The sequence below is a fragment of the Rattus norvegicus genome, chromosome 7 (genome assembly GCF_021556685.1).
Source record: "Rattus norvegicus strain SHRSP/BbbUtx chromosome 7, alternate assembly SHRSP_T2T, whole genome shotgun sequence".
Lineage (NCBI taxonomy): Eukaryota > Metazoa > Chordata > Mammalia > Rodentia > Muridae > Rattus > Rattus norvegicus.
This window is the reverse complement of record NC_141540.1, coordinates 143186222-143212146: the sequence shown is the minus strand read 5'-3', so window position 1 is coordinate 143212146 and position 25925 is coordinate 143186222. Positions and strand designations below refer to the sequence as shown.

The following is a 25925-nucleotide window of genomic DNA, read 5'->3' as shown; positions in this document are numbered from 1 at the left end:
TTAGCCTTCAAGCCACCAATTTTTTCCAGAACCATTAAAACAAATATCCAAGTATATAGTGCCAGAGGTTTAACTTGTATGACAGCAATACACTGCAGTCAGAGTATCCTAAAAGGAGTCTGCCTAGTGCCTTGGAGCATGACCTATCAACAGTGAGATTTTAAAAAAAGGAAAAAACCTCACCTCCACTGATAATGTAAAAGCACCCCACTGAGGGCCCTCAAAGAATCTGTAATGCTAAAAGATGCTGAGCTCCCCCACTTCACTGCATTTCTACTCTTCACAGGGCCCCAATCCTGAGGACTCAGACTGTGACAGCACTGAATTGGACAACTCCAACAGCATTGATGCCTTGCCGCCCCCAGCCTCCCTTCCTCCATGAAAGACACTCTTATTCCTTGTACATAGAGAAATATTTATATAAATAATATATATGCGCCACATAATCAACAGATAGACGGGGCTTTCTTAGCCGTAAGTCAGGCTTCAGAGTGAACGACGCCCCTGACCAATTAAGTTCTAGGGACACTGGCAGCTGTGGAAATGACTCCAAGTACTACCCTAGAGCTGTAAGGAAAGGACACCGGTCCCTTCTTGCTTCACCCCATTCCTTATGTTGAACAAGCAAGTAGGCATAGAAAAGCCAGGCTTGTCTCTACACTGTCTGTCCCTAAACATGGGGGGCAGGAAGAGGATTCACTTAAAACTGCACTTTTATTTTCCGTTTACTGTTTACACATTTTGCACTTGGGAGGAGGGAAACTAAGGCTGGGTCCTAGGTCCTCCCTCTGAGGTTTCTCAGGTGGCAATGTAACTCATTTCTTTGTTCCTGTTTCTCTGCCAAAGCCCTGGCTTTGGGCCCAGAGGCAAGTTAGAAGATTAATAGCATGTGATGGCTCAGGCTGAAGAACTGGGTGCTGGTTAAGTCCCCGCTGTTATCTGGTGCCTGGTAGGGGTGGGGACTGTCATATTGTAACCCCTGTGAACAACCCTGAAATATAACCACTCCATGCAGGCCCAACTGTCGAGGGTTTTCTTGGTGAATGAGTGGAGTGGTAATACATGGATTAAGTCTTGGATTTAAGATTTTACCTGAGGAATTTGGATAAGTTACTTTCTAAGTTAACATAAATGGCAGCAGGTAAACTTTTCTAAATGATTTCAGGACAAGAACACAAGGTCTCACAACACCTGTGGAGAAAACTAAATGATTACTAGACTTTAAAATTAAAGTATGCACGAGGCAGTGATTCTCAAGCTTCCAATCGACACCTTCCTGTCCCAGCTCCATAAATGCACTGTACAATGCTGCTGTACAATCCCAGGGTAAGTGTGACTGTCAGTCTTCAGAGGCCACCCAGGATCATGGGGGGGGAAAAGATTGAGGGCAAATTACAAAAAAAAAAAAAAAAAAAAAAAAAAGGGAGTGGTAAAAAAGGAAGTCCACTAATTCTATTTAAATGGAATCAGGGCTCTATAAAAATAGTATCAGACAGGAATAACACCCGCATAAGTCACTGTGGCATCCAGTTTCTATTCACAAAGAAAAAGCTCCAGTCCATCTTTTAATTCTTTTTTTGAAAAATTCCTGACATTACAGAACTAAACTGAAATGTATTAATAATCCACTCTTACATTTCCATGACAAACAAAAATTCATGAGCCAAAAAAAAAAAACAAAACAAAACAAAAAAGGGGGAGAAGCTTATAAAACTAAATATGGATATCTCAGCGTAACTGCTGAACAGAGAAAAGAATTAAAACACTTTAATTAAAAAATCATGAGTGGATGATAAAGTGTGTAGAAACTGAAAATTTACAAACTATTTAAAACCTGGAATCGCTGACTGTTCAGAAACTACACAGATGGATCATGGGTGGTGGTGAACAGCAGAAAGGGATTATGGATGAATCTGCTCTGTTCTAGCTGCTCCCCATGCCACCTGTCTCCGAGGAAAGCCTGTAAAACAGAAACAAGAGTAAAGTCAGTTTACCTGGCTATAATCAGTAGTTCATTACACCAGAGTATCTCAAGGTTTCCTAGATTAACTCGTACTGTGATGTTTAAGGCTGTGTGTGTGTTCTCAGAAGAGCATAACAAATAAGTGTTTTATTCTTTGGAAACTGAAAGCATTTCTAGAGAACATTAGACTTCAAGAAGTTGATCCTATCATGTGTTTTACACTAGAACAGCCTACCAATGTGAAGCAGTTTTGTGTTGGGAGCATTAACACATCTGAAGATATTAATAGTGTGTTACAGGGAGGAGCAGAAATAGGAACTACAGTGAAGAATTCAGAACAAATACTAACAGGAAAACAAGTATCAGGACTTCAGTTCCTTAGCTCACTCTTCAAAATCCAAAACCTGTGGCCTTCCTGTGCCACATCTTCCTTATACACAGGCCTGGCTACGGTGCCTTTCTACTTGTTTCAAATAGGTCAGTTAAGGTCCTGGAGTACAATTAAGCTTTGAGATAAAGTTATTCACTATCTTTGGACAGCAGCAAAATTTCTCCTTCTGAAGATAACTGGAGGTGTAGTCTCAGTCCTACACCATAAACTTAACTTGCTTAACTTCTCAAAGAGCTGACTGACATCCATTCATGATGTTTGGTTAGTACCATGTGCACTAAATGTACAAATACCATAGGGGAAGGGGTATGTCCCAGAAACCAGAGAAGTCATTCTTCAATTAAAAGCTGTGTTTTCTTTAAAGTCAGAAATTATTTGTCCTGTCTATGTTACTACCCTGACGTACTTAAACATTAAATATACATGTGAGATCTCAAACTATGCAGAGTGAGGCCTCTCATAGGTAAAATGCAGCATGGAGGGGAATCTTTGTAAATATGCCAAGGTAGCAAGAGCACACCTGGAATACCAGTGCTAGGGAGGTGGAGAGGAGGGCATATAGTCTACACAAACCACTGAGCCCCAAGTTCAGTCATTCAGTGTTAAAACAGATGCAGTTAGTACTGTATGGCATCTGTAGTCCCAGCACATCAACAACAAACAAATGGGAGGCAGAGAATGAATTCCTAGAAGCTGGAAAGTGAGCTTTTAGCAATGATCAAAGCACTATCTGTAACAGTGGAAGATAATGGCCACCACTTGTTCACTATGGCACATATGCACCTAGGCCCAACACATGGACCCATAAACAAAACACAAACACACAGAACAGATTTTGTCTATTCCAAAAATGGATGACTGTAAGGTAAATAAGCTTTAGGGACACAAGAGATTGCTCAGTGGTTAAGAGCACTTGCTACGCTTATAGGGAACCAGATTTAATTCCTAGAACCCACCCACAAAAATGCCTGTGACTCCAATTCTATGGGATCCAACATTTTCAGGCCTCCAAAGGTCCGATACATGTATACTTAGGCAAACTCTGAATAATAAGTGGGAAAGAAAGTTTAAATGTAACTGGCTACTTTTAATCTAGTATCTATCCAGTACTCACTATAAGGCCTTATTAGGAATTTAAAAAGCAAGATGTAGTAGATGAGTTACAGAGGCAAATCTCAACCAGAAATACTATGACTTTGAGATCAGATATATAAATATATGCACCAAAACTTAAAATTTTTCACACCAAAAACATTTGTTTAAAATGATAGTACCACGCCCCTTCCCTGATCATCTGGATTATCTCCCAGCAACTGTTTATTTGGGGTATTTGTTGAATTAAGGCCAAGAGGCCTTCCAACAAAATTAAAAACCAAATCTCAATGGAGATGGTTATCAGCATAGTAAGTTTTAACTATAGAAAGAGTTGAACTACACAACATAGGAGGCCAGCTAACATCCAAGAATAAGCCTACAGTTTGCTCTCCTAAAATCTCTGACCCAGGCTGGGTGGGGGGTAGTGCATGCCTTTACTCTCAGCACTCAGAGACAGAGGTAAGCACATCTCTGAGTTCAAGGCCAGCCTTGTCTACAGAACAATTTCCTGGACAGCCAGGAACGAACGAACACACGAATGAACACACACACACACAAACACAAGATATGTGAATGAATATGTAAGGCTAGTGTGGAATAAATGAGCCATAATAACCTGAGAAACTAGGAGCAATCATAATACACATGAGAACTATGTCTTTCTGAGATTGTTCAACAGTGTTACCATTAAGGCATGGAAAAGACCATTCCAAAAAAAAAAGTCCAGAAACTTTCACTGACTACCAGTAAAGAAAACTCACAATATGTACCTTGGGTGTATCTAATGACTTTCTCATCTCCTTTTAGTTTTTAAGTACTAGAAAACAAATCCAGTACACAGCAAATATTCTACCACTGTCTAAGCCCCAGCCTCAAAACCCTTACAACACATCAAAGTTTATATTCTCTTAGGGCTTCTTTTCTATTTCCACTACAGAATTCATTCAAATATAAGCATATTATCTCCCACTCATGATACTGCTGCTATTGAAAGACAGGAAATAGAAGACAAATAAATGAACTTGACAGAGCAATATTTAGAATGAACAACACTCAAATCTATAAACCCTCTCTAGCATTCCAGAAGCATATCTAATGATCCATTAAAGGAATATAGACAAACCTACCTAACTCTGACATGACCACTGCCCATCATTGGGCTAAAGAAGTCAGTCCTGCACATGCCTTTGAAATGACTCCTCACCAGAGAAGTGCGCAGACAAGGACACCTCATTACCTACTGGTATTAGCAAGGTAAGGAAAGTGGTTCTTGATTTAAGAGCCTCTTTCTGGTCCATCTGAAGGATCATCAGTATTTAAACTACTGAAGACCCTTCTACTTGGAAATATTGACAAAGGGTTACAAAATTCATGTGTGATACAAAAAGGCCCAAGTAGGCTATACAGCCATCCAATCTGACAAGGCACAAATCACAAATGCCCGCCCTCCACCCGTCACATCACACAGTGAGCTACTGTTCTTACTGTGGCAACTTTATTATAACTAGAAACACAGATTTGGCCAAGAAGGCCAGCTGACAGCTTTAACCATTAAATGATTTAAAGTAAAAAAAGGAAGGATTAAGGGAGAAGCTTTTATTCATCAACACAGAGCCTAACACATTGTTTATATTGCAAGGCAGAATAAAGCTACAAAAAAGTGTAACAGAATTAGAGTAAGAACTGTGGCTCTAGATAAAGAGTTCCATCAACAAGTCAGACTCTGAAGCAGGCACTGAGCTGTGAAGACCTAAACCTAACAAGTGTCACCCCTGTGCCCACCCCACCCAGTTATCCCCCAAAGTAGTAAAAAGAAAATGGTCACAAGCTCACAATAGTTTGGTTCTCACCAATATTAACAAAGAAAAACAAAATAAACCAACACTTGAGGCAATGCCAAGATAAGCACTCAGTAGGGAGAGAATCTCTGCTTCTCGCCTTTCAGTTTGTTAGTTACACATGGCACAGTAGAGGTGGTGGTGGTGGTGGCTGAAGCCCCGGTACCCTTAGCAGCAGACACAACATTTAGAGCCAGGAGAGGGATGGGTTTCATGCCAAGCAGACTGGAGACACAAGGGGCGGTCGGAAGAGGGTTGGGGAGGCTGGAGGGTGCGTCGGAAGTCCCCGCTGTGGCGAGCGAGGGGGTGGTGGTGGAGGAGGAAGAAGAAGAAGAAGGGGTGGAGGGTTGAGAGAGGTTGATGCTGAGGTGATCAGGGATCGTGACGGAGGCTGCCTGGGAGGAGGGTTTAGCGTTTTCTAAACTGTAACAGAGGAAAAAAAGGAACAAAAAAAAAAGGGTGGGTGGAAGGGAAGACCACAATAGGGAAAAAGTACAGGACAAAATCCGCTTCAGTTATATCAGTAAGTGCCTTTGGCTGCCAATTAGGAAGATCTAATATCAATTTATAATAAACTTTAATAGCTTGTGCCCACCCACTAAAATATTCATATTACCACCCCCCCTCACCACACACAATGCTATTTAAAACTACTTTGATGAAGACACAGCAGACAACAGTGGGAAAAGAAGCATAGAGCACATACTTCCAACTATCTGATAGATTGACCCAAATCAGAAACTGAAGGAAAGTGGCCAAGCCACGGTAACAAAGCTACTACAGAAGCTGAGGCAAACAATCAGAGTCCACTGCAGTCTGGGCTACAATAGAGAGTAGCCTTTAGGGCAACTTTAAAACCCTCTTTCAAAAAAAGCTCTAGGTTTAGCCCCCAACAGTGTTTAAAAACACAAATGGAAAAAAGAAAAAGATTTTAGTTTGAAAGAGTTAACCTTTTAAACAAAAAATCATTTCATAAATCAAATTATGTTTTCAGTTTTAAAATTATATGTCTAACTATAATTATTTCTAAAGATGAGTTGATAGGGTCTGTGTAGCCCAAGTTAGCTTAGAACTGGAGCCCTTGCCTCAGCTTCCTCAGTGCTACTGGTATGAAATCACCAAGCATGCCTAACACAATTTTTCCTATAGCTAATATTTATCTATTTATATTTGCATGGTAAATGAACCAAAATATTAAATGGAAGGAGGCAAAGAAGTCCAAAGTAGATCACTGAATAGACTATAAAGAATGTAGCATTTTCAAAGAAAAATGCTAAAAACAAGTGTCGGTAAGATCTAGGAAAGCTTTTTTGACTGAGAAGGAGGCTCTTTATTTTAACTATTCCTAGACTTAAGAGTTGAAAATAAGCAAGTACTACCAACTTTTGTGTTTAAAAAGCAAAAATGTATTTTTATTCTTAAAATGGCCCCATAGAGTCAGTCCTATCCTAAGCCCCCAGAATTACAGACATTTGCTGAGATCAGACAACCTGCCTTACAAGCCTACTTCCAGGGGAAGGAAAGCTCCTTATAACTCTACTCAGCTTGTTCAGAGCCAGTTCAGTCATCAGGAATGGTCACAGCAATGAACTACAAAGACACAGAGCTCTGTAAAGAAAGCTCAAGAGTACAGAAGAGATGCTTTGAAGCCAATAATAAAAATAATAAAACCAGTTTGTGTTTCTCATTCAAACTGGGCCAAGTAGAGAAGATAAAAAGCAGATTTGTGCATCATCTTGCACTGGCTTTAAAAAGATTGGATTCAAATCCAATGTTTTACTCAATTGTTTAAAGCAATTCTGCAGTTACTTCTAGTAATGAAGTTCTGCCTCCTTATAAGGTAGACACTAACTTATTAAAACAAAGTCAAATTTAAAGTTATAATTTGAGCTATCTCATTTAAGATAAGCTTCCCAAAAGCAGAAAGTGACTTCTAACATTATTTTTGCCACATAAAACTTACCTCCCATGTGAACTAGAAATAAGTTTTTTTACTAATAAGCTCTGTATAAAATTACTTCTATTTAATTCAATATTAAAAACTTAAAGTACACCTAGAGTTTTGGTTTTTTGTTTTTTGATTTTTGGGGTTTTTTGTTTTGTTTTGTTTTTGTTTTTCAAGACAGTCTCTGTGTAGATTTGGTTGTCTTGAAACTCACTCTGGACTAGCCTAACCTCAAACTATACAGAGGTCCACCTATCTCTGCCTCCCTATGATGGGGATCGAAGGCATGTATCACCCTGAAGGCTGATATCATCCTTCCATATGAATGACAGCATTAGTTCAAGGCACAGAAATACAAAACAATGGCCAAGACCATCACTGGTAAGTTGGCAATGTTTTCAGCTAGGGATAAGAGAGCCTGGTATAAATTTGTAAGCACATGTACATATACTTCATATCCCTAAAACCTTTTCTTGGATTCAGACCTCTTAATTTTTATGTGGAAGAATGTAAGTATAAGATAATGCTGTCTTCCCATATAAGCTATACTAAGTCCACTGAAAATGTGACTGAAGCAGCACTGAGGAACAAACATCCAGTAGGATGCACATCTGACTGTTCATAATTGTCCTACAACAGAGAGTGTAACAGAATCTACATATAGGGAAATAAAACCTGAGCAAATCATTTATGGATGTATAATAAGATGAGCAATGGGATTAAAAAAAAATACTAATGTATCTGGAGCACTCTCAAGTCTGTGCTTCATTTTTTCACAAATAGAACACACTTGTCATTTGAAAATGTTTGCAGAGTAAATATGACAGCTAATTCTAAGAAGCTACTTAGATATCTCACTATCCTTAAAAATTTAAGGTGCTTTGAACTCCAAATTCAAAAATGAAATGATCTGTCTACACAATACGCACAAACAAGCAAAACCCAAGTGTGTCTGTCTCAGTGAGCCTGTAATTACGAGAGCACTGTCCTACTATTCAGCAAAGGCATATACTACTACCCTTTTGCACTGTTCCAAAACAACCCCGTGAAAAAACTTACTCCAAACTGCTTGTTTTTCTCTGCTACATTAAAGACAGAAGAAAAACAGAAATCAAGGAGGTTTTGGAAAAAACCCACACTTGTTATATGGCAACTCCCTCCCTCCCTATTATTTTGGCACATAAGCAAAAAGAGTATAGTCAATCTTACCTGACATTGATTAGATACTGAGCCAGACTAATGCTGGCAGCAGATCCAGTGATGGTAACCTGCCGATCAGTAGATCCTTCCACTGGGTTTGCAATTTTGATCTGCGCCCCAGACATCTGACGGATCTCATTGATTTTGGCGCCCTGACGCCCAATTATGCAGCCAATCAACTTGAGAAACAACAAAACAAATAAAAACAAATTAAGTTGCGCAGCTACACACACATGCATAACATTTACAAATTTCTATAATTTGTACCTAAATTTGCACTCCCCAATCTTTCTGGTATATTGCTATTAAAACCTTGAATTTTAAAACCTGAAGGTCCCATTTTAATTCCTGAACCATTCATGTGATTAACTGCAAATCAAGGCAAACTCTAAGCCAGTTTCTCATCCCAAGCATTAGCTTTTGTTCCTATCTCCACAGTCTAGCCTCCACTCAAACAAATTAACAAGATCCACTGACATCTAGTGAGACAGCTACAAGTAAGTCGACAGTGCCTTCACTGTTGGGTCGCCAAAGATGTGTGAAATCATCCTTCCACCACCACCTTATGATTCTGGCAAGATTTTCAAATTTGTTTTTGCTTTTGGGATTACATTTGCATTATTTAGCACTAAAGAGTAATAATGGTTAACATGTTAGCTGTGGCTTGACTGAGACACTGACTTTATTAAAATTTTATTCTTAACCCTAAACAGCCACACTTACAGAAAGTGCAGGTATATTGTCACTCTACAATCGCTTCTCCAAAAGCAAAAATTCTGATTTTATTGGGGGAGAAACAAGATCTTACTACATATATCAGAGGCTGACGTGAACTCAAAGAGTGCTGAGAGATTAAAGGCATATGCCACCACCCAAGTACCAGAGAAAAGAATTTCTACAGGACAGAAAGAGAGGTTCTTCTTTTGAAAACTGTTAATACAGTTAATTTTAACAATTCTTTAGTAAGGTTTCCTTCAGACTTCCAACATAGTTTAATTACACTTACATCATTTGGAATGGTGAGTTCATGAGAAGTAGTTTGAGCAGATGCATCCAAACCTGCTAAAAGACAGAAAAGAGCAAGAAAATATAACGCACAGCATTCAGAATCAGTGATCTGCAAATTAAACTAACAGAAGATAATAAAATGAAAACCCAGCATTGGCTGTTGAGGTTCATCACTAACTCTGAAGCCTCCAAGTAGGAAAGATGGGAGGGGTAGCAAAAGTAATGCTGGAAAGATTCTTCTGCACAATCAGAATAGCTGATTTCATGCCATTTCCTGCAAAGCCCAGACTATATGTACAGAGATAAAAAGGGGCAAGAGAGTGTGGTATTCTTAAACAGGAGCAAAATCTAAACATCGAATGCTTCTATACATCTACCCCTTTTCTGATTAAGATTACTGTTATGTCTTCATTTTATTTTGTCCAATGCTCACTAAAATCAGTGCCAACTTTATTCTTTTTACTGGGTATCATGGACTCTTGGCACGTAGAATTGCTTTCATTATACCTCTACCAGAGTAACACCCTCCACCTCTATCCTCCCAAACTAGACTTAAAAGACCAAATAGATAAAATCTGTTTGAGGGGAATTTATTTCTCCAGATTTATTCTGTCTTTTGCTATAATCATTCTGGCTTTTGTTTTCCAAAGAAAAAAGAAAGGAAAAAAAAAAAAAAAGAAAGAAAAACCAATCCCATTACAAACACCCCTATCATTCATAAGAACACCAGGACAAGGCCATTCCGGCTGGCTAACCCTTAACCATTCTTTCTAGTCCTGCTCTCAACTACATTTTTAGAAGGTGGTTGGCCAGATCCATCAAGGGACCCTAAGGGGCACCAGGCCCACCCGTTTGCTCTCTCAGCTCCTCTCTGCCATGTGTATGTTATGTTGCTGGTATGGTTTATGGGCAGTGAAACAAGACTCCCACCAGTTTATTAATATAACAGTAGAATACTACAGATTTTTTTTTTTAATCATTACCCCAATAGCCTTTCACCTCTGGAGAGCTGGATTCAATGCCTGTTAAGATACAAGTGAAAATGAGTTTGGTGGTCTCATTCTAACCCTATCGGACAAGTTATTCCTTATATATAATTTTTTTAAAAGCCCCAAAACAAAACAAAACAAACAAAAAATACACTACACAATTTTGAACAAATGGATTGTCTCTACCCAAGTCTTGTGAATACCTGGTGGAGAAAAAGGGGATGCTAATCAGATCAAGGTGGCCACTATTAGGATGGTTCACAAGAAATATCCGCCTACCCTTTTCCTGACAAGCATCCCCAGACCTCACCCCAAACCTTACAGGGATTTTTACTCTTTATAATTAACTCAACCCAAATGAAAATCATGTTAACAAACACATTACCTCCTTTAGCCATAGTAGGTCAAGTTTAAGCCAGCAGATGCTGGATGAAAATGAATTTTGTTTTAAACAGTTGTCAAGCTGAGACCTTGGGACTGGCCTCTATCTTGTACTACACCTTACAGAAATAACACACTGAGTTATCCATACCACTGAATCCGGTGTTGCCATGGGTCATGGGAAAATGAGACTGTTGCATTGCCAACTGGTGCAGCTTGGTCAACTGCATGAAGGAAACAGGAGAGATGAACATTAGAAAGGTAACCTAGTCAGGACTCAAACACACTCAGACGTGAAAATGTGCATGGCTCCTGATTTCCAAGGTTGAGACTACTATTCCAAGTATAGCATAGGATAAGAATGGGGCTTACAGTACATTCCAGAGGACAGGCAAAATATGATAGGAAAGGTTAGAAATAGAAAGGATGTCAATATACAAAAGATGAATGAGTGCCATTTGGGGTATGTGAAAAAGGAAGCAGTAATACTAGCCCAACAACTATCCCCAGTGGACTGTTTAATGGAGGTATATGCAGCCATTGCCAACGGTTGCCCCAGGGACAAGCACAGACAGGCTAGATAAACAAACTGTGCAGTGGTGCTAGGGAAGACACACCATGCAGGGTTCTACTAGTATTGGGAAAAGGGAAGGAGTTGAGGGGGGGAGGGAGACTGCAAGGAGGGGAAAAGCTTAACAAGAAACCAAACTGGGCTTTAGTCCCCAACAAATATTTTTCCAACTCTCTTATATGTGATACACACAGGTAACTAACTGTACTGGCTGGTGCCAAAACAATCCCTTTCCCAGTCTACTTCACACACCTCCTAGGGGCTTCCACTAACCAAGAACCAAACCCAACTTTCCAAGTCTAATGCTTGGCATCTGAAAGGATTAGTAAAGATGAAATAAGCGTACAGGGGGAAAAAAATGGACAAAAATCCAAATACTAGTACTTTAAAGTAAGAGGTTCTTAGTAAAGTTTGAGCTGAAGTCCAACAATTAGTTTTCTAGCTTTCCTTATACGTAAATGAACCCTCAGCACCCAAAGGTAAAAACCACCCTCCCACTTACCCAAAGAAATTACTTAAGGGAAGCACGCCCTTCACTAACAGTTTGAACTGTGCCAAGATATTAATAACATACCATAGATACATAATTCCTAGAGGTTTTACATTCAAAACCAAACAAGTTGATACTTTGTGGTTCACCTTTTAAGACATAACAACACCACAAATGTTCAAGACCCAACTTACTCCTGCCTAAGGAAAAAGGATTCAGACAAATTTGGATGGAGAGGGAGTTTTTCAAAACAAGAAATGAAATCAAAACTTACATCTGGCTGTGGAATGGCATACTGTCCTTGAATGGTATAGGCCTACAAAAGGAGGAAAACAGTTCCTATTAAAAACCAATCATGGACAGCAACCCAATGTAGGGGGAAGACAAGTTTTCAACTAGCCAGGAAGCCAGAGTTGAACTAGAGAAAGGGAAGCCAGGGACTGAGGAAGTAAATGAACTCTCACAATGATCAGACCTGAGCTGGCCTTCTTTAAGCCCTAAATACAGTATTAACTTTATTTATTCCAGGGATCCTCTAAGAAGGATATACAAATTCTCTTTAAGACAAAATATACATATTTGCTTTTTAACCAAAAAAAGAAAAAAAAAGTGGAAAATGAAAGTAAAGCAATGCCTTGACTGACCAGTCCCCCCATCCTATGTATTCAATACAAGATACTAATTATGCTAATATAAATGATTTGCATCTACACAAACCTGCACGGCATATATTCAAACATTGCCTATGAACTTAAGTGCACTAGAAGCTAGCTACGTCTCTGACTAGGGACCTGACCACAGAAGCACTGGTGGATGGGGGTTGGGGAGAAATAAAACTTGCTAAGTCCTATCTTTTGCCCACCCACCTGCATAAAAGGTACTTGCAGCTCCCACTATGCCCTCCTCCCCACACCAGATTCTCCCAAAAAGGGAGCTTGGTCTTTTGGGTAATGGGGGGTGGGGGGGAGGACAAGGAGAAAAGGAATAAAAGGGACGGGGAGGAAGTTGTAGCTGGTTACTTAACAGAATGTGAAATTTCTCACATCACAGTGCACAGTGGCCATTACCCCCAAAAGCACACCCAGGTTGGGGTGGGAAGGTGAAAATGGGATGGGAGGAATGGGAGGGGGGAAAAGAGGGATTGAACAACAACAAAAAAAAAAGTTTAAAAAAAAAAGTTGGTGTTACCATCTGGTGGGCTACGCGGCCTGTGTGAAATGAGGTGGGGAGGTCAGTCCAGGTCCCCGTGGACAGGTGGTGTCCACAGCACAAAAATCACCAGCGCCACTCGCCCCCCGTGTGTTGGCAGTCTCGGCTGAGGCGGAAGGATTGAGTGAGCCTTGGAGACTGAACATCCCCTCTCACCTCTAGAGGTGGTCCCTCCAGGTCAGGGTTGAGGCACATGGACGGGGTGGTGTGGGGAAAGCTCGCACTGTCGCTGCCTGTGCTGTACCTGTCCTGTGGATAAATAGAGGATTTCAGTCTCCAGGGCTGTCAATCCGGCACCTTGTCATCAGCATGAAATTCACACAAAAAAAAAAAGTTGTTTATTTTTTTTTTCTTGTTTCCTTTAAAAAGGAGCTCACAACACAGATTTGAAACGAGCTGTAATCAGTGAATTAAAAAAAAAGGTTACCTAGTGGCAGATGACACTGCACAATTGGGTTATTTTCAGTAAAAGTGAGGGATGAGGTAAGAGAGCTGATGCCAGGTCTTGGTCACTGTAGGATTAACTTGAACCCCTACAGAGCCCATTTGCAGCAAAAGACACAGGTCCATCTCTGGACACTGCATGAACTGGTCTATTTATAAAAAGGCCCATGGGAATGACCCATAACAGGGCAACTGATGGAAGAAGCTTTTAGAGGGCAGTTAGCTGAATAAAGGGAGGGAGGGTAGGAAGCAAAGAGGTACAAAGGGAAAGGAGTGAGGGGAATGAAGATAAGAAGGACAGACTGTTGTGCAGGATTGGTGACACAGCACTGGAGAACCTAGAGTTCCACGGGAAAAGGGATGACTCCTGAGGCTAACCCTCCTGTCTACGATGACTGAGCTGCTGCTTATCTTGCCCCAATAATTATATTGGCAGCCCTGACAAACCTCTTAAAACAAAATTAAGACTAAAAGTTCTAATACATCTCAATATAACACTGCAATACGACTACTTGTGAAAGCTCTCAGCAAGACATAAATTTGTTCACTTTCATTGTATTTCAATAAAATGTGGAATTAACTCCATGTTAATGTTTTCCCCTCCCAAATGATTTTCAGAACAAATACAAATAAATGTAACTAGTTAAGCAAAGATGTTTTTAAATAGGGTAGCCCCAAGTGCCAACAGTCACTATTTTAACCTGAACTTAAGTTCTTTAAAAACTGGTTTACCTATTACTCAAGAAAACACTAACCATCAAAATACACTAGTACCATGACATTTATCAATCTTTTTCTCCCACAACTCTAACTTTAGAAGAAACTGTCAAAGATACATGAGGCATGGAGAGAATGCTCTGGGGATCTCACACTGCACCCCAATATGCTCTCCCCATCCTATGCTCTTCTTATTCCAGTTGATTTCAATTATACCAATGGGGTTTCAAACCAGTGTTTATGAAGATTCTGGAGAACAACAAACTGGAGTTTGGGGGTAAAGGGTGGGAATAGGGGAGGGAGGTGAAGGGGAGGGAAAGTTTGTAGGACACTCAAGTTCAGGACCTGATCCCAAACCCCCATGCCATTTGAAACCACCATCCAGAATTTCCAGAGGTCCAACTCCTTTGTTATCATTACTTAGACCTCCATCATCCACACATAGAAAAGCATAGATGGGATGGTTGACACAGGGACAGAGTAGTAATAACACTGGAGCAATTTAATTCTAACCCAAACCACCTTAAATCAGCAACCAATTTCTCTTCTGAGTGTCTACAAAACTCCCATTGCCTGCTAAAATAAGATCTTGGCATTCAAAACTTTCTTCAGTAGAAAAACAAAAACAAAAAGCAAATCAAACTATGGCCAAAAGTACAAGTTTTCAGCAAGCATGCAAAGTAGCTTGGTGTGCTGGCAAAGTTGATATTTAAAATATAATCTTCATTCATTCATTCTAGCCCACCAGTAAGGATTTTCTTACCTGACCACCTGCAAAGATGACTGGAGAACTGGAGGGCTTGGGCCGGTACGGGATGGTCACGCCCTTCGGGGGGGACTGGGAGAGAGTCAGAGGGGAAAAAAACAAAAAGAGATAAGGTTTCAAAGCTGCTTCAGCTGTGTGGCTATAGCACACACAGGTCAGTTAAATAAAAACTTATTTTTTTCCAGTCCCTTACTTAAGTTGCACATTAGTTATTTGCCTTTAAAAAGCAAGAAAAAAGTTTATGGATTCTGTGGCTCATACTAATCCTCCCCGAAGGGGCTTTAAAATTTTAATCCTAATTTCCACACTTGTAAATAAATTTAATTCACACACACACACAACTGTATGTGTAGATATGCTTTAAGTGGTAATTTTTATGACCTCACATTTTTGTTAAGACATAAAGGCAAAGGTGAATATGAAATTACAAAATGCTATGTTTATGGTTCAAAGACACAAACATTTTTTCTCTGATTCATATGGGGCCAAATCCATGTAACTCAAGAGATTTAAACTCCATTATTTTTTTGCTGCAGAATATATCAGGACTTCATAATTCACTCAAATACCATTATTGATACTTTTCCTATAACTACTGTTTTGAATATATCCTGCTTCAAACTGAAACAGAATGTGTCAATTTCAAGAAATTCAAAAAGTTAGCATTTCAAAGATCCCAAGTCCTTATAGTCTATCTTCCCCTGCCCACGCTACTACAACATTCTGAACTACCTGACAATTGCTTTTTAACAGATCCTATTTTTTGCTCATAGACTAAGATATATAAAAACTGGGAGAAGGAATGTATGAACTCAGGGAACTTTACCCGCCTCGACTGATAAGCCTCTTAACAGCTTCACCTAATTCTAGTCTTACTAAATATAGATCAATTCCCCTGTCCCCAAAATCACCCCCACATCCAGCATGAGCCTGAGGGCTTACCTCCAACATGACCACGCAGATCTGTTTGACACACTCAATGATGGACTGCGGAATGCCAGCAATAGTGATTGCTCGCTCAGTTGAGTTGGGGAGCATATCCCCTGCCACCTGGACCTGAGCCCCTGTACTCTTTAGGGTAAAAGGAAAAAAAAAAGAAAAAAGAAAAAAAAAAGTCAGAAAAACTGTTCAATTCCTTCCAACACCAGCTTTATTCAATAGATCCTTATTTCCACCCTTTCTTTCTCATTTTCCATTCTTCCTTATTCCAGGTACTACTGCTTATTAAAGTTAAAAATAAATTACCTCTGAGACAAGAATAAATCTGAGTAACAGCCTACATTTAACCTGCACTCAGAAAAAAGTTCCTTCTACACAATTTACTCTTACCCAGTAATGAAAGCTTTGTGGGTCAAACAAAATCCTCTAAATATCACCCTTTCATTCTCTGACTGAGCTCTTCCAAAGGTCCTGAGTTCAATTCCCAGCAACCACATGGTGGCTCACAACCAGTGATCTGATGCCCTCCTCTGGTGCCTGAAGACAGCTACAGTGTACTTATATCTAATAAACGAATAAATCTAAAAAAAAAAGCTAGGAAGTGTCAGCAATGTAGTTCAAGAGGTAAAAATGCCTGTTGCCAACCCTAACTTAAATACAATCCTTGGGGGAACTCACATGGTAGAAAGAGAGAACCTGCAAGTTGTCCTGACCAAGGAAGTGCACACACACACACACATACATGTGCACGCACACACACAAAATGTAATTTAAAAAATTGTTTCAGGCAGGCATATTGTACCTTCCTGAAATTACCAGCACTTGAGACGCAGAGACAGAAGGATCTCTACATTCACAACCAGCCTGGTCTACAAAAATGAGTCCTAGGCAACCAGGGCTACACAGGAAGTCCTACTCTGAAATTTTTAATTATTATTTTAAGGGACTAGAAAAATGGTTAAGACCATTTGTTGATACTGCTGGGGAACTGAGTTTAGTTCCCACAACCATCTATAACTCCATTCCAGGAGATCCATCTCTACTGAATTCCACTGATAACTGGCACATACATGGTACATATATACATACAGGCAGGCTAAAAGCTTACACATAAATTAAATCTATTACTTCTTTTAGGCTTAGAGATGGGCTCTGGATTGTTCTTATAGAAAACCTGGGTTCAATTCCTAGCACCCATAAAAGTCCACTCACAATACATGAAAACCCCAGCCCTAGGGGATCTAAAGCCTAACTCACATGCAAAGAGTTAGAGGTAAATATATATACACAATTCAAAGTAAATCTACAAGTGGCTCATGATTTAAATCCTAGCACCAAGAAGGAAGAGGCAAGATGCTCTAAGTTTGAGTTCAGCCTGATCTAGAGTAGTATGGGGACAGAGAAACCCTGTTTCAAAAAAAAAAATCAAAATAGACAAAACAAGTAAATCTAAGACAGACAGACAGACACAGACACACACACACATACTCTCTCTCTCTCTCTTAAGTAGCTCAGTCAAAACACCTGAAACTCGGGGTTGGGGATTTAGCTCAGTGGTAGGGCGCTTGCCTAGCAAGCGCAAGGCCCTGGGTTCAGTCCCCAGCTCTGAAAAAAAAGAGAAAGAAAAAACAAACAAACAAACAAAAAAAACACCTGAAAAGCAACCTACCCACTAGAGTTAAATGCCAGTGAACCCAGAAACATGTGCTTTTATTAAGTAATTACAATTAATTGGGGTGGGGTATAAGGAAGATGGCTTAGCCTATAAAATGCTTGCAACACAAGAACCAAGAATATTCATAAAAAACTGGAGAGGGGATTTGCATTTTTGATCCTAATACTTAAAGACAGACAGGAGAATCCCTGAGGGTTTAGCTGACAAGCTGAGCCAGGAAAAAAAAAAAAAAACACAAAAACAAACGAACAAAAAAACCAATAAAACGGGGTTGGGGATTTAGCTCAGTGGTAGAGCGCTTGCCTAGCAAGCGCAAGGCCCTGGGTTCGGTCCCCAGCCCTGGGGGGGGGGGGGGGGGACCAATAAAACAAATAAACTTAAAAAAAAGAACTTATGTGGGGAACTAAACAGAACTGACAACCATTTTTAATCCCAGGACTCAAGAAGTGGAGCCAGACATCTCTGAATTCCAGGCCAGCCAAGGCTAAAACAGTGAGGCCTTGTCTCAAAATAGCAACTATGTGCCATCAAAACTGGACGATTGTATTAACGTATGAAATTCTAAGTAAGTAGCACTCATATTCTGACATTACTGAGCCAGGCAAAGGCTTTATGTAGACCTATGTACTTGGAAGACTGATGCAAGATAGTAAATGTATATAAAGGTCCAGGATAGTATAGGCTAGTAACATAGCAAAGAGCCCACCTTTAAAATTAAAGGGGGCTAGAGAGATGGCTTGGTGGTTAAGAGTACTGACTGCCCCTCCAGAGAACCTGAGTTCAAATCCCAGCAACAACATGGTGGCTCACAACCATCTATAATGGGATCTGATGCCCTCTTCTGGTGTGTCTGAAGACAAAGACAGTGTACTCACATATGTTAATTGAGGGATTTCACCAAATATGCCTGGCTGGCCTAGAAGTTACTGCATAGAGCATTCTGACCTCAAGGTGACCCTCTTGTCTCTGACTCCAAGTGCTGGTATTAAAGGCATGCACCACCACACCTGAATCCATCTTGCATTTTTTTAGATAGGGTTTCCTAAACTGCCCACAATAAACTGGCCTTAGAGTTTCCCTTCTCAGTCTCCACTGTCCTGAGATTACAAACATACTACTACCTGGCTTAAATATTCACATCAAATGCTAACCTTTTCTAGCCATAACACAATTGGAATTTGGTATGGGGGTAATGGTGCATGCACTCAGGGAACAGAGGTAAGTGGTTCTCATAGAGATTCTTGTCTATAGTCAGGCCAGTCAAGGCTAAAACTAAAATCAAAAAACGTAACAGATATTTGGGGAAAAAAAAAAAAAAGCAAACACCAACCTCTCTTATTTCCTTGATCTTGCAACCACCTTTTCCAATAAGAGAGCCACACTGACTAGCAGGAACCACCAGCCGTAAGGTAACCGGGGGTCTACTGGCAGCTGTGCTATTGGTCATAGAGCTGCTTATGTCCTGTTAAAAAAGAAAACTGCTTAGAACACCAAAAGAATAAGTAGCATGTCTATACTTGAAAGCCTTAACTTCCAAAAAATAACCACTTACTCTTGGACCTAAGGCCATGACTGTACCATAACCACACCAAACTGTGAAGATCACAATTTGGGCCCAATGTGGTAGCACTGCTTATAGTCCAGCACTTACAGAAGAGAAGGAAAAAAAGATCTGGGGTTATAGGCCAGTATAGACACAGGCCAGTAAATAACAGAACTATAACCACACTTTCCAATAAGAGTCACATTGTCTAGCAGGAACCACCACCCATAAGGTAACTGGGGGTCTACTGGCCTAAATAAAAGAGGACTAGAGAAATTTGCTCACTGGTACATTGCTTACTCTGGAATCAATCCATAGAGGCAACACAAAACAGAAGAAAAAAGAACCGCAAGAGCAGTTATTTTTCTTCACAAGGGTACAGAACGCCAACCTTCCTTCCATTAGGTTTAGAAACACAGCTTAGTAGTAAAGCACTTGTCTAGAATGCATGAAACCAAACATTCTAATCCTAAAAACCAAACCTAGTACCAAAATTGCTTAAAAAGTAGAGGGTTCGGTCCCCAGCTCCGAAAAAAAGAAAAAGGAAAAAAGAAAAAAAGAAAAAAAAAAAAAAAAAAAAGGAGAGTCAAAGGTCTGAGGAGATGGCTCAGTGGGTAGAGCTTGTTATGCAAGCAATAAGGACTGGAAATCAGGACAGATCCTCCAGCACCCACATAAAAAACTGGGTCTGACTATACATGCCCAGAATCGCACCACTGGATGTGAAAACAGACCTGTCCTAAGAACTGGAAGGCTAACAAGATTCCAGTAGAGACCCTTTCTCAAAGCTGGAAAGCACAATGCAATAAAAAACATTTGATATCACACAATATAACCAATTTCAAACTAAATATCCTCTTACAAAACCAATATAAAGGGTTTGGGGATTTAGCTCAGTGGTAGAGAGCTTGCCTAGGAAGCACAAGGCCCTGGGTTCGGTCCCTAGCTCGGGGGGGGGGGGGGGCGGGCGGGCAGGGATCCACACACCAATATAAAGTGTTTTAGATTGAAGGTCTGTATGTTTTTTTACAGTCCTAGGCCTCCTATATGCTTACCAAATACTCTCTACACCCTGATCTATACCAATGTACTGATTTCAACTTCCCCCATAGCAATAAGGATGAAATCAGGTATCATATCTAAATGTTTTGAAATAAAATTGTTATAACCATTAATATAGTGAGTATATGCTAACGTTAGAGAAGAGTTTGTGCAAGTTAATTTTTTCCTTCCACCATGTTGGTCCCAGGGACTAAATTAATGCCATCAGTTGTGGGACAAGTGCCTTGACCTGATGAATCAACAAACCAGCACAAAAATTTTTCAGTAATTAACGCATTTTTTTCATTCCAGGCTGTCCTGGAATCCACCCCGCAGACCACACTGGCCTCTAACTTACTATGTATATGATGTTGTTAGCTTTCAAAGAGGGTTGAAAAACAAAGAAATCCACTTCTCTGCCTGATTGGCATGTGCCAGTGAGGTGTGGCAATTGCTTACTTACATATAAGCCTTATAGTCAAAACCATTTTTTCTTTTGATACAGGGTCTCAACTACATAATCCCAGATGGCCTCAAACTCTGAATTATCTGCATCAGTCCCCTAGTACCGGTGGAATTAAAGATGTGTACCACCACTCCAAGCCTATATTACTTTTTATTATAGCATATACTTCTAACTTTTAAGCTGCAAATTCTGGAGTAACAGCATCCTGCAGGTTAAAACATTTCTGACCTGACCTGAACAAGGTTAAGATTTAAGAAGCATTAAGCAGTAACCAAACAGCACTCTTCTGCCTAGGCTATCAACTGCACAACTAAGTAAATAGTATTACTGCAAGGAGGACACATGACTTAAGACAATACTTGTCGGGGTTGGGGACTTAGCTCAGCGGTAGAGCGCTTGCCTATCAAGCGCAAGACCCTGGGTTCTGTCCCCAGCTCCGAAAAAAAGAACCAAAAAAAAAAAGACAATACTTGTCCAGACTCTGAAAGTATTAAAGGGAAAAAGAACTGCTCTCTAACAAAACCAGTAACGGTTATCTTGTTTCTAGTAACCTAAAACTTTAACTCTTAACTTTAACTACACTATTATCAGTATCTAGTATAGTTTAAAATCCAATAACACACTAGGTTTGTAAAACTTTATAAAATGTCCTAGTTCTTCAGCAGGACCCTAACAAAAAGCACATGAAGTTCATTCAACTGTAAGGAAAGCAAAGGCACACCTTTGAAAAAATTACTAAAATATTTTAAATGGCAAAATTAGAAAGGGTTATGCATATCTCCATGTAATCTCAACACTTAGGAGCCTAACCCTGAAGTGTTAAAAGTAATCATGGACTCCTAGTAATGCCAGACTTACAAAAGGAGACCCGTGTGTGTGGTTAGGAGCAGTAACTGCTCTTCCAAATGAACCAGTCATGTAACAGTTCACACCTGGAGTCTGCAACTCCAGTTCCAGGGCTTCTGACACCTTCATATAAACACATACTCAGATAAAATACCAATGAACATGGAAAAAAGTTAGATTAAAAAGTCAGCTGAGGGCATAGCCCAATTACTTAACATGCTTTTAAACTTTTAATTATTTTATGCCTGGTATCGGGGGAGAGGGCAATCATAAAGGTACAACAAACCTCTTCCAGTTTGTCAATGATCATAGCAAAGGCTTTGAAGATGGCATTAGTCGGTCCAGCCAAAGTTATAATTCTCTCAGGACAATTCCCTTCTGAGATGTTGATACGTGCACCACTCTAGAAAGAAAAACAAGTAGTTTTAAAAGATAAAAAGAACTAAAAGTGTACAGGATAGTCTGTCCTAGATAACACAGGCAAGAAGCTGGCTACATAAAAGAGCATTTCAATTACTGCTCTACTTGTTGTCAACCTCCTGCGTGTGCCTTATGTTTTCAGGACTCGACACAAAACTCATTCCTATCACACTATTTGTTATTACAAATTAGCTAGAAAATGCTTTCTCTTTTTTTTTTTTTCTTTTTTTCGGAGCTGGGGACCGAACCCAATGCTTTCTCTTTTTGAGCTCTTCATCCTGTAACTTCACACAGAACTTTTTCAGGGTTTTCCAAGGCTACCAATCCCAATGTTCCTTGCATCTTACCTCCTCGCGCATCTTCTTAACAGATTCTCCTTTCTGTAAGAGGAAAAGTCAAATATGAGCTCCAATTGCTATTTCAGTCCAGACTGACTAAACAGGAGTTAGTGTTGAAGTGAAGCTGTCTTACCTTTCCGATGATACTGCCAACTTCCTGCAATGGAGAAAACCCAGTGTTAAGAGGAAATTCAGAGTTCATCATAATAAAAAGAAAATTCTAAGTGTTCAGCTAAGTGCTAACTATGCTAACTACCAATCCAAATAAAAGGAGTTTTAAGACTTATTGGGGGAGGCACCTATTCATTTCCTCCCAAAAAATTCCATACTGAAGCTATCAAAAAAAAAAAAAAAAAAAGGATAATCAGTGATTAAATTCCACAACTTTGTATAATATGCAGAGGCCTGAGTTAGCTCAATGGTAGTGTTTAACTAACTAGATAACTCTGTGTTCAATATCCAGTACCACCAAAAATCAAAAAGAAAAATCTTCCTTCTGAAATTTAAGCTACAAACATACATCAAAATGCCTTACCAAGCAGCTATGTCTGCTTTTTGGCTCTAACCACTTGTTAAGTCTTTCTTGCTCTCTAAAGCTTCCTACTAAAAGCTGTCCATTTTCCCACCACACTGCATTAGAAAAGAGTGCTAAAGCCAGATGTCCCACAGTGCTAATCTGATAATCCAAGATGCTTGTCTGCTTTTCCTGGCCCCTTCCCTGGCAGTTACTATGACCCAATTTTCCAAGCTGATGCGTACCTTTCCGTGCATAAGTAGCCTGATGGTGAGAGTGACATTTAATCCACCTTCAATCACACCGGTGTCCATGTCTAGCAGTTACAGGGAGCTGGACTTTGAGTGGTCAAGTCTTTGGTCACTGGTGAGAGTGAAAGCCAAAAACTGAAATGTAAAAAGTAAAATTCCTTTCCAGTCATTTCCACTTTGCTGCTTGCAGTTTGATCAAATTTACTCTAAGTGTGAGCCTATCAGACTTGTGAACACTCCCAGAACAAGTCTTTTAACACTTACAGATCAGGTTTTGTTTCCAGTTTGCTCATTAATGATAGGGTTTCCACTAATGCTTGAGATAAGAAATATTCGACCCTTTACTGGCAATGGTTCTAAGGGAACTGCTTAAGTGCAAGAAGTTGTCCTTCAGCTGAGTAAGTTTTTGAAAAGACTCAGTAACAGCTGGACAAACCACAGAGAGGGTGAATTCAACTCGCTTTCTACTCTACAGCAGTTAGAAGTGAGAGCAGAGTATATATGTAAATGTACTCAGTATAGAAATTTCTAAAATTGAGATAAACTTCTTATCTCAAAGGTTGATGGATGACAGCAAATATTTTGAAATGCTTTAGTTCAGATGTGTGGATGGTGGTACATTTCTGTATAATCTCAGCACTTTAGAGGTTTTAATACGATTGTTTTAAGTTCAAGGCCACCTTGGACAACCTACTGAGAACCAAGTGCAGTTACCAGAGCTACACAGGGGGACAATCACAAATAACAACAACAAAAAATATATATATGTATTGAAAAAAGTATTATTCAAGATACACTTCACAACTGATTAGGTTCCACGTTCCTTTGAAATTTAATTCTGTATATCTCGGTTCTTTTCTCCCATTCTTCCTCTCTAATCAATTTGAGAAATTTCTTGTATATTAACTTTGACTATCACACAATTAAGTCTTTTAAGTCCCAAATTTTCTTCCAAATACAACAAAAGCATAGTACTAAGATTTTACTTCATATTTGCTTTGATTAATCAATAGTGATAGATTGCCAAGATGGCCCCTTTGTACTCATCCTCTGAAACAACTTTGGAATAACTACTTGTTTAGACAAAGAATTTGGATTTTGATGGTTTTGCCTTTAATACTTTTTTAAACACCTAACACTGATAGTTCCAAGAGTCTCAAGACCTGAAATTTCTCCAATAGCATGGCGACTATGCATCCCTTCAAATCAATATCAATGATTTCTCTCCTCCTACAACTAATTTTGTCCCTTCATGAAACCAGTTTTCATTTTGCTGTAACACCCAATACACATACCGTTGGGTTTTTTGTTTTGTTTTGTTTTTTTTTGAGTCAGGGCCTCACTGTATTGCCCAGGATTGAATGGAACTGTTTAACAACAGCAGGCTGGCCTCCAAATTCAAAGACCCACCTGAATCCCAAGTCCATACCTTAAATATTTTAAAAGCACTTTAAAGTGGCTGTCATACCACTCTATATACTGCAAACTATCTTCTGGTTACTTCAGGATGTTAAGGGATAATGTAAATGCATCCCTAAAGCACATCAGTTCCCTATTTCCAGAAAACAGTTAATTGCTGTCAAAAAACAAAAAAAACAAAAAACAAAAAAACAAAAACCTCACAAATCAACATCTTATTCATGAATAAACAATGCTTGTTCACAGAGTCCGAAAGACTAACAATCACCCCCATATCCTCTATAAACCTGAGGATAGCTTTAGTTCCATTTCCCCACTCAGATATATTAATCACTTTAAAAATACAGTAATACAAGTTCAAGAGGCAAAGAAACTGAAAACCTAGCTACAAATCCATTTAAGTAAAGCACGAAGATGCATTTTTTAACTCCAAGCCATGTAAGTAATCTGAGAAACCTGTCAATTCCTCTCCTGAGTAGGTCAATCTAAGTGTACCCCATCCTGGGAATCCAGCTGTTAATCCTGCAGTCAATTACCCCTCTATAAATAGCTCGGTCTGGTTTATAGCGGCAGGCATTTTGTAATTTCAAAATTCGTTACCCGAGAGAACGTCAAAGTAACTCGGTAACAGGGAGTCCGCCTACCCTTTAACTCTGCAGCTCCCCACTCCCCTCCCCCGCCCCGGTCATCCAAGCATTTTCCACTTTAAAAAAAAAAAGGCCCCCCCTTCCCTTGACTGGGATGGGGGTGAATAAACGGTTCGGTCAGGGGGGGGCGCTGCTACCCAGGGGGAGGGGCCGGACAAGTAGCGCCTCCTCGTGTGTCTGCGCCAGCGCCTGACCCCCGCGGGGAGCCGCGCTCACCCGCCCCGCAAGCAAGCCGGCCATCGCCTCCCCCACCCCCCTCAACCAACAAATCCACCGCCGCCCCCCCTGCAGCGCGCGCGCCCTCCCTGACTCCTGCGCAGCCGCCACCGGGAAAAAGGGGGGGGGAGGGGGGCAGGCTTTGCGCGAGGCCTACTAGGCCGCGCTGGAACCAGGGCCTCGCGTGAATGGACGGGCAGGCAGAGTGAAGTAGTAGACGCTCATGCGGGACTACGAGAAGCCGAGGCTCCAGAATAGGACCGGAGTCCTCCAAGAAGGATGTCACGAGTGGAAGCAGAAGCTATTGCCGGGGGCAAAGAAGAAAATTTTAAGCTTACCTGGAGGCGCGAGTCGACTGAGGGGAAAAGGGGAGCGGGCGGGAAGGGGAAGGGCGGGAGGCCGGGGGCGGAACAATAGGGGCGGGCGGGAAGGCGAGGGGGGCCCCGCTAGCGGGCGGAGGAGGGGGGGTGGAGGAGGAGGAAGGGGGAAAGAGACCCCGGGGCGGGTGGAGGGCGGCGGAGGGCGGGCGGGCGGGCGGAGGGCGGGCGGGCGGGAGAGGGCGCAGGCTGCGGCTGCTCCGGCTGCTGCCTCTGCTGGTCTGGG

The 25925-nt window shown here is 40.5% G+C and overlaps 2 protein-coding genes across 63 annotated transcripts in view; one reads left to right on the top strand and one right to left on the bottom strand.

The window, feature by feature from the left end:
* The window catches only part of Map3k12 (mitogen activated protein kinase kinase kinase 12), a 19853-nt gene extending 18135 nt beyond the window's left edge, over positions 1-1718 (top strand). For 11 of the 12 annotated variants that reach the window (XR_015623808.1, XR_015623805.1, XR_015623807.1 and 8 more), the window contains one exon: positions 287-1718. Coding sequence is in view for 8 of the 12 variants with exons in the window: in XM_087555841.1 (XP_087411967.1) it covers positions 287-382 (96 nt within the window). In the remaining 4 variants the exon portion in view is untranslated. 12 annotated transcript variants of the gene reach the window in all.
* Pcbp2 (poly(rC) binding protein 2) lies at positions 1553-25925 on the bottom strand. 51 transcript variants are annotated; one of them, XM_087558366.1, is made up of 16 exons: positions 25244-25407; positions 24470-24616; positions 23035-23152; positions 22409-22432; positions 22285-22317; positions 21804-21920; positions 18952-19083; positions 15950-16078; positions 15005-15079; positions 13237-13329; positions 12146-12187; positions 10962-11034; positions 10424-10462; positions 9439-9494; positions 8442-8611; positions 1553-1960 (listed from the first exon to the last, which is right to left on the bottom strand). In XM_087558366.1, exons 3-16 carry the CDS (start codon positions 23101-23103, stop codon positions 1924-1926), a joined length of 1089 nt encoding a protein of 362 aa, XP_087414492.1. In that variant the 5' UTR covers positions 23104-23152; positions 24470-24616; positions 25244-25407; the 3' UTR covers positions 1553-1923. The 51 variants fall into 51 exon arrangements, with proteins under 51 accessions (XP_087414492.1, XP_087414495.1, XP_087414494.1 ...); XM_087558369.1 differs by having other exon boundaries at positions 24470-24592; positions 25060-25251; XM_087558368.1 differs by having other exon boundaries at positions 25104-25249.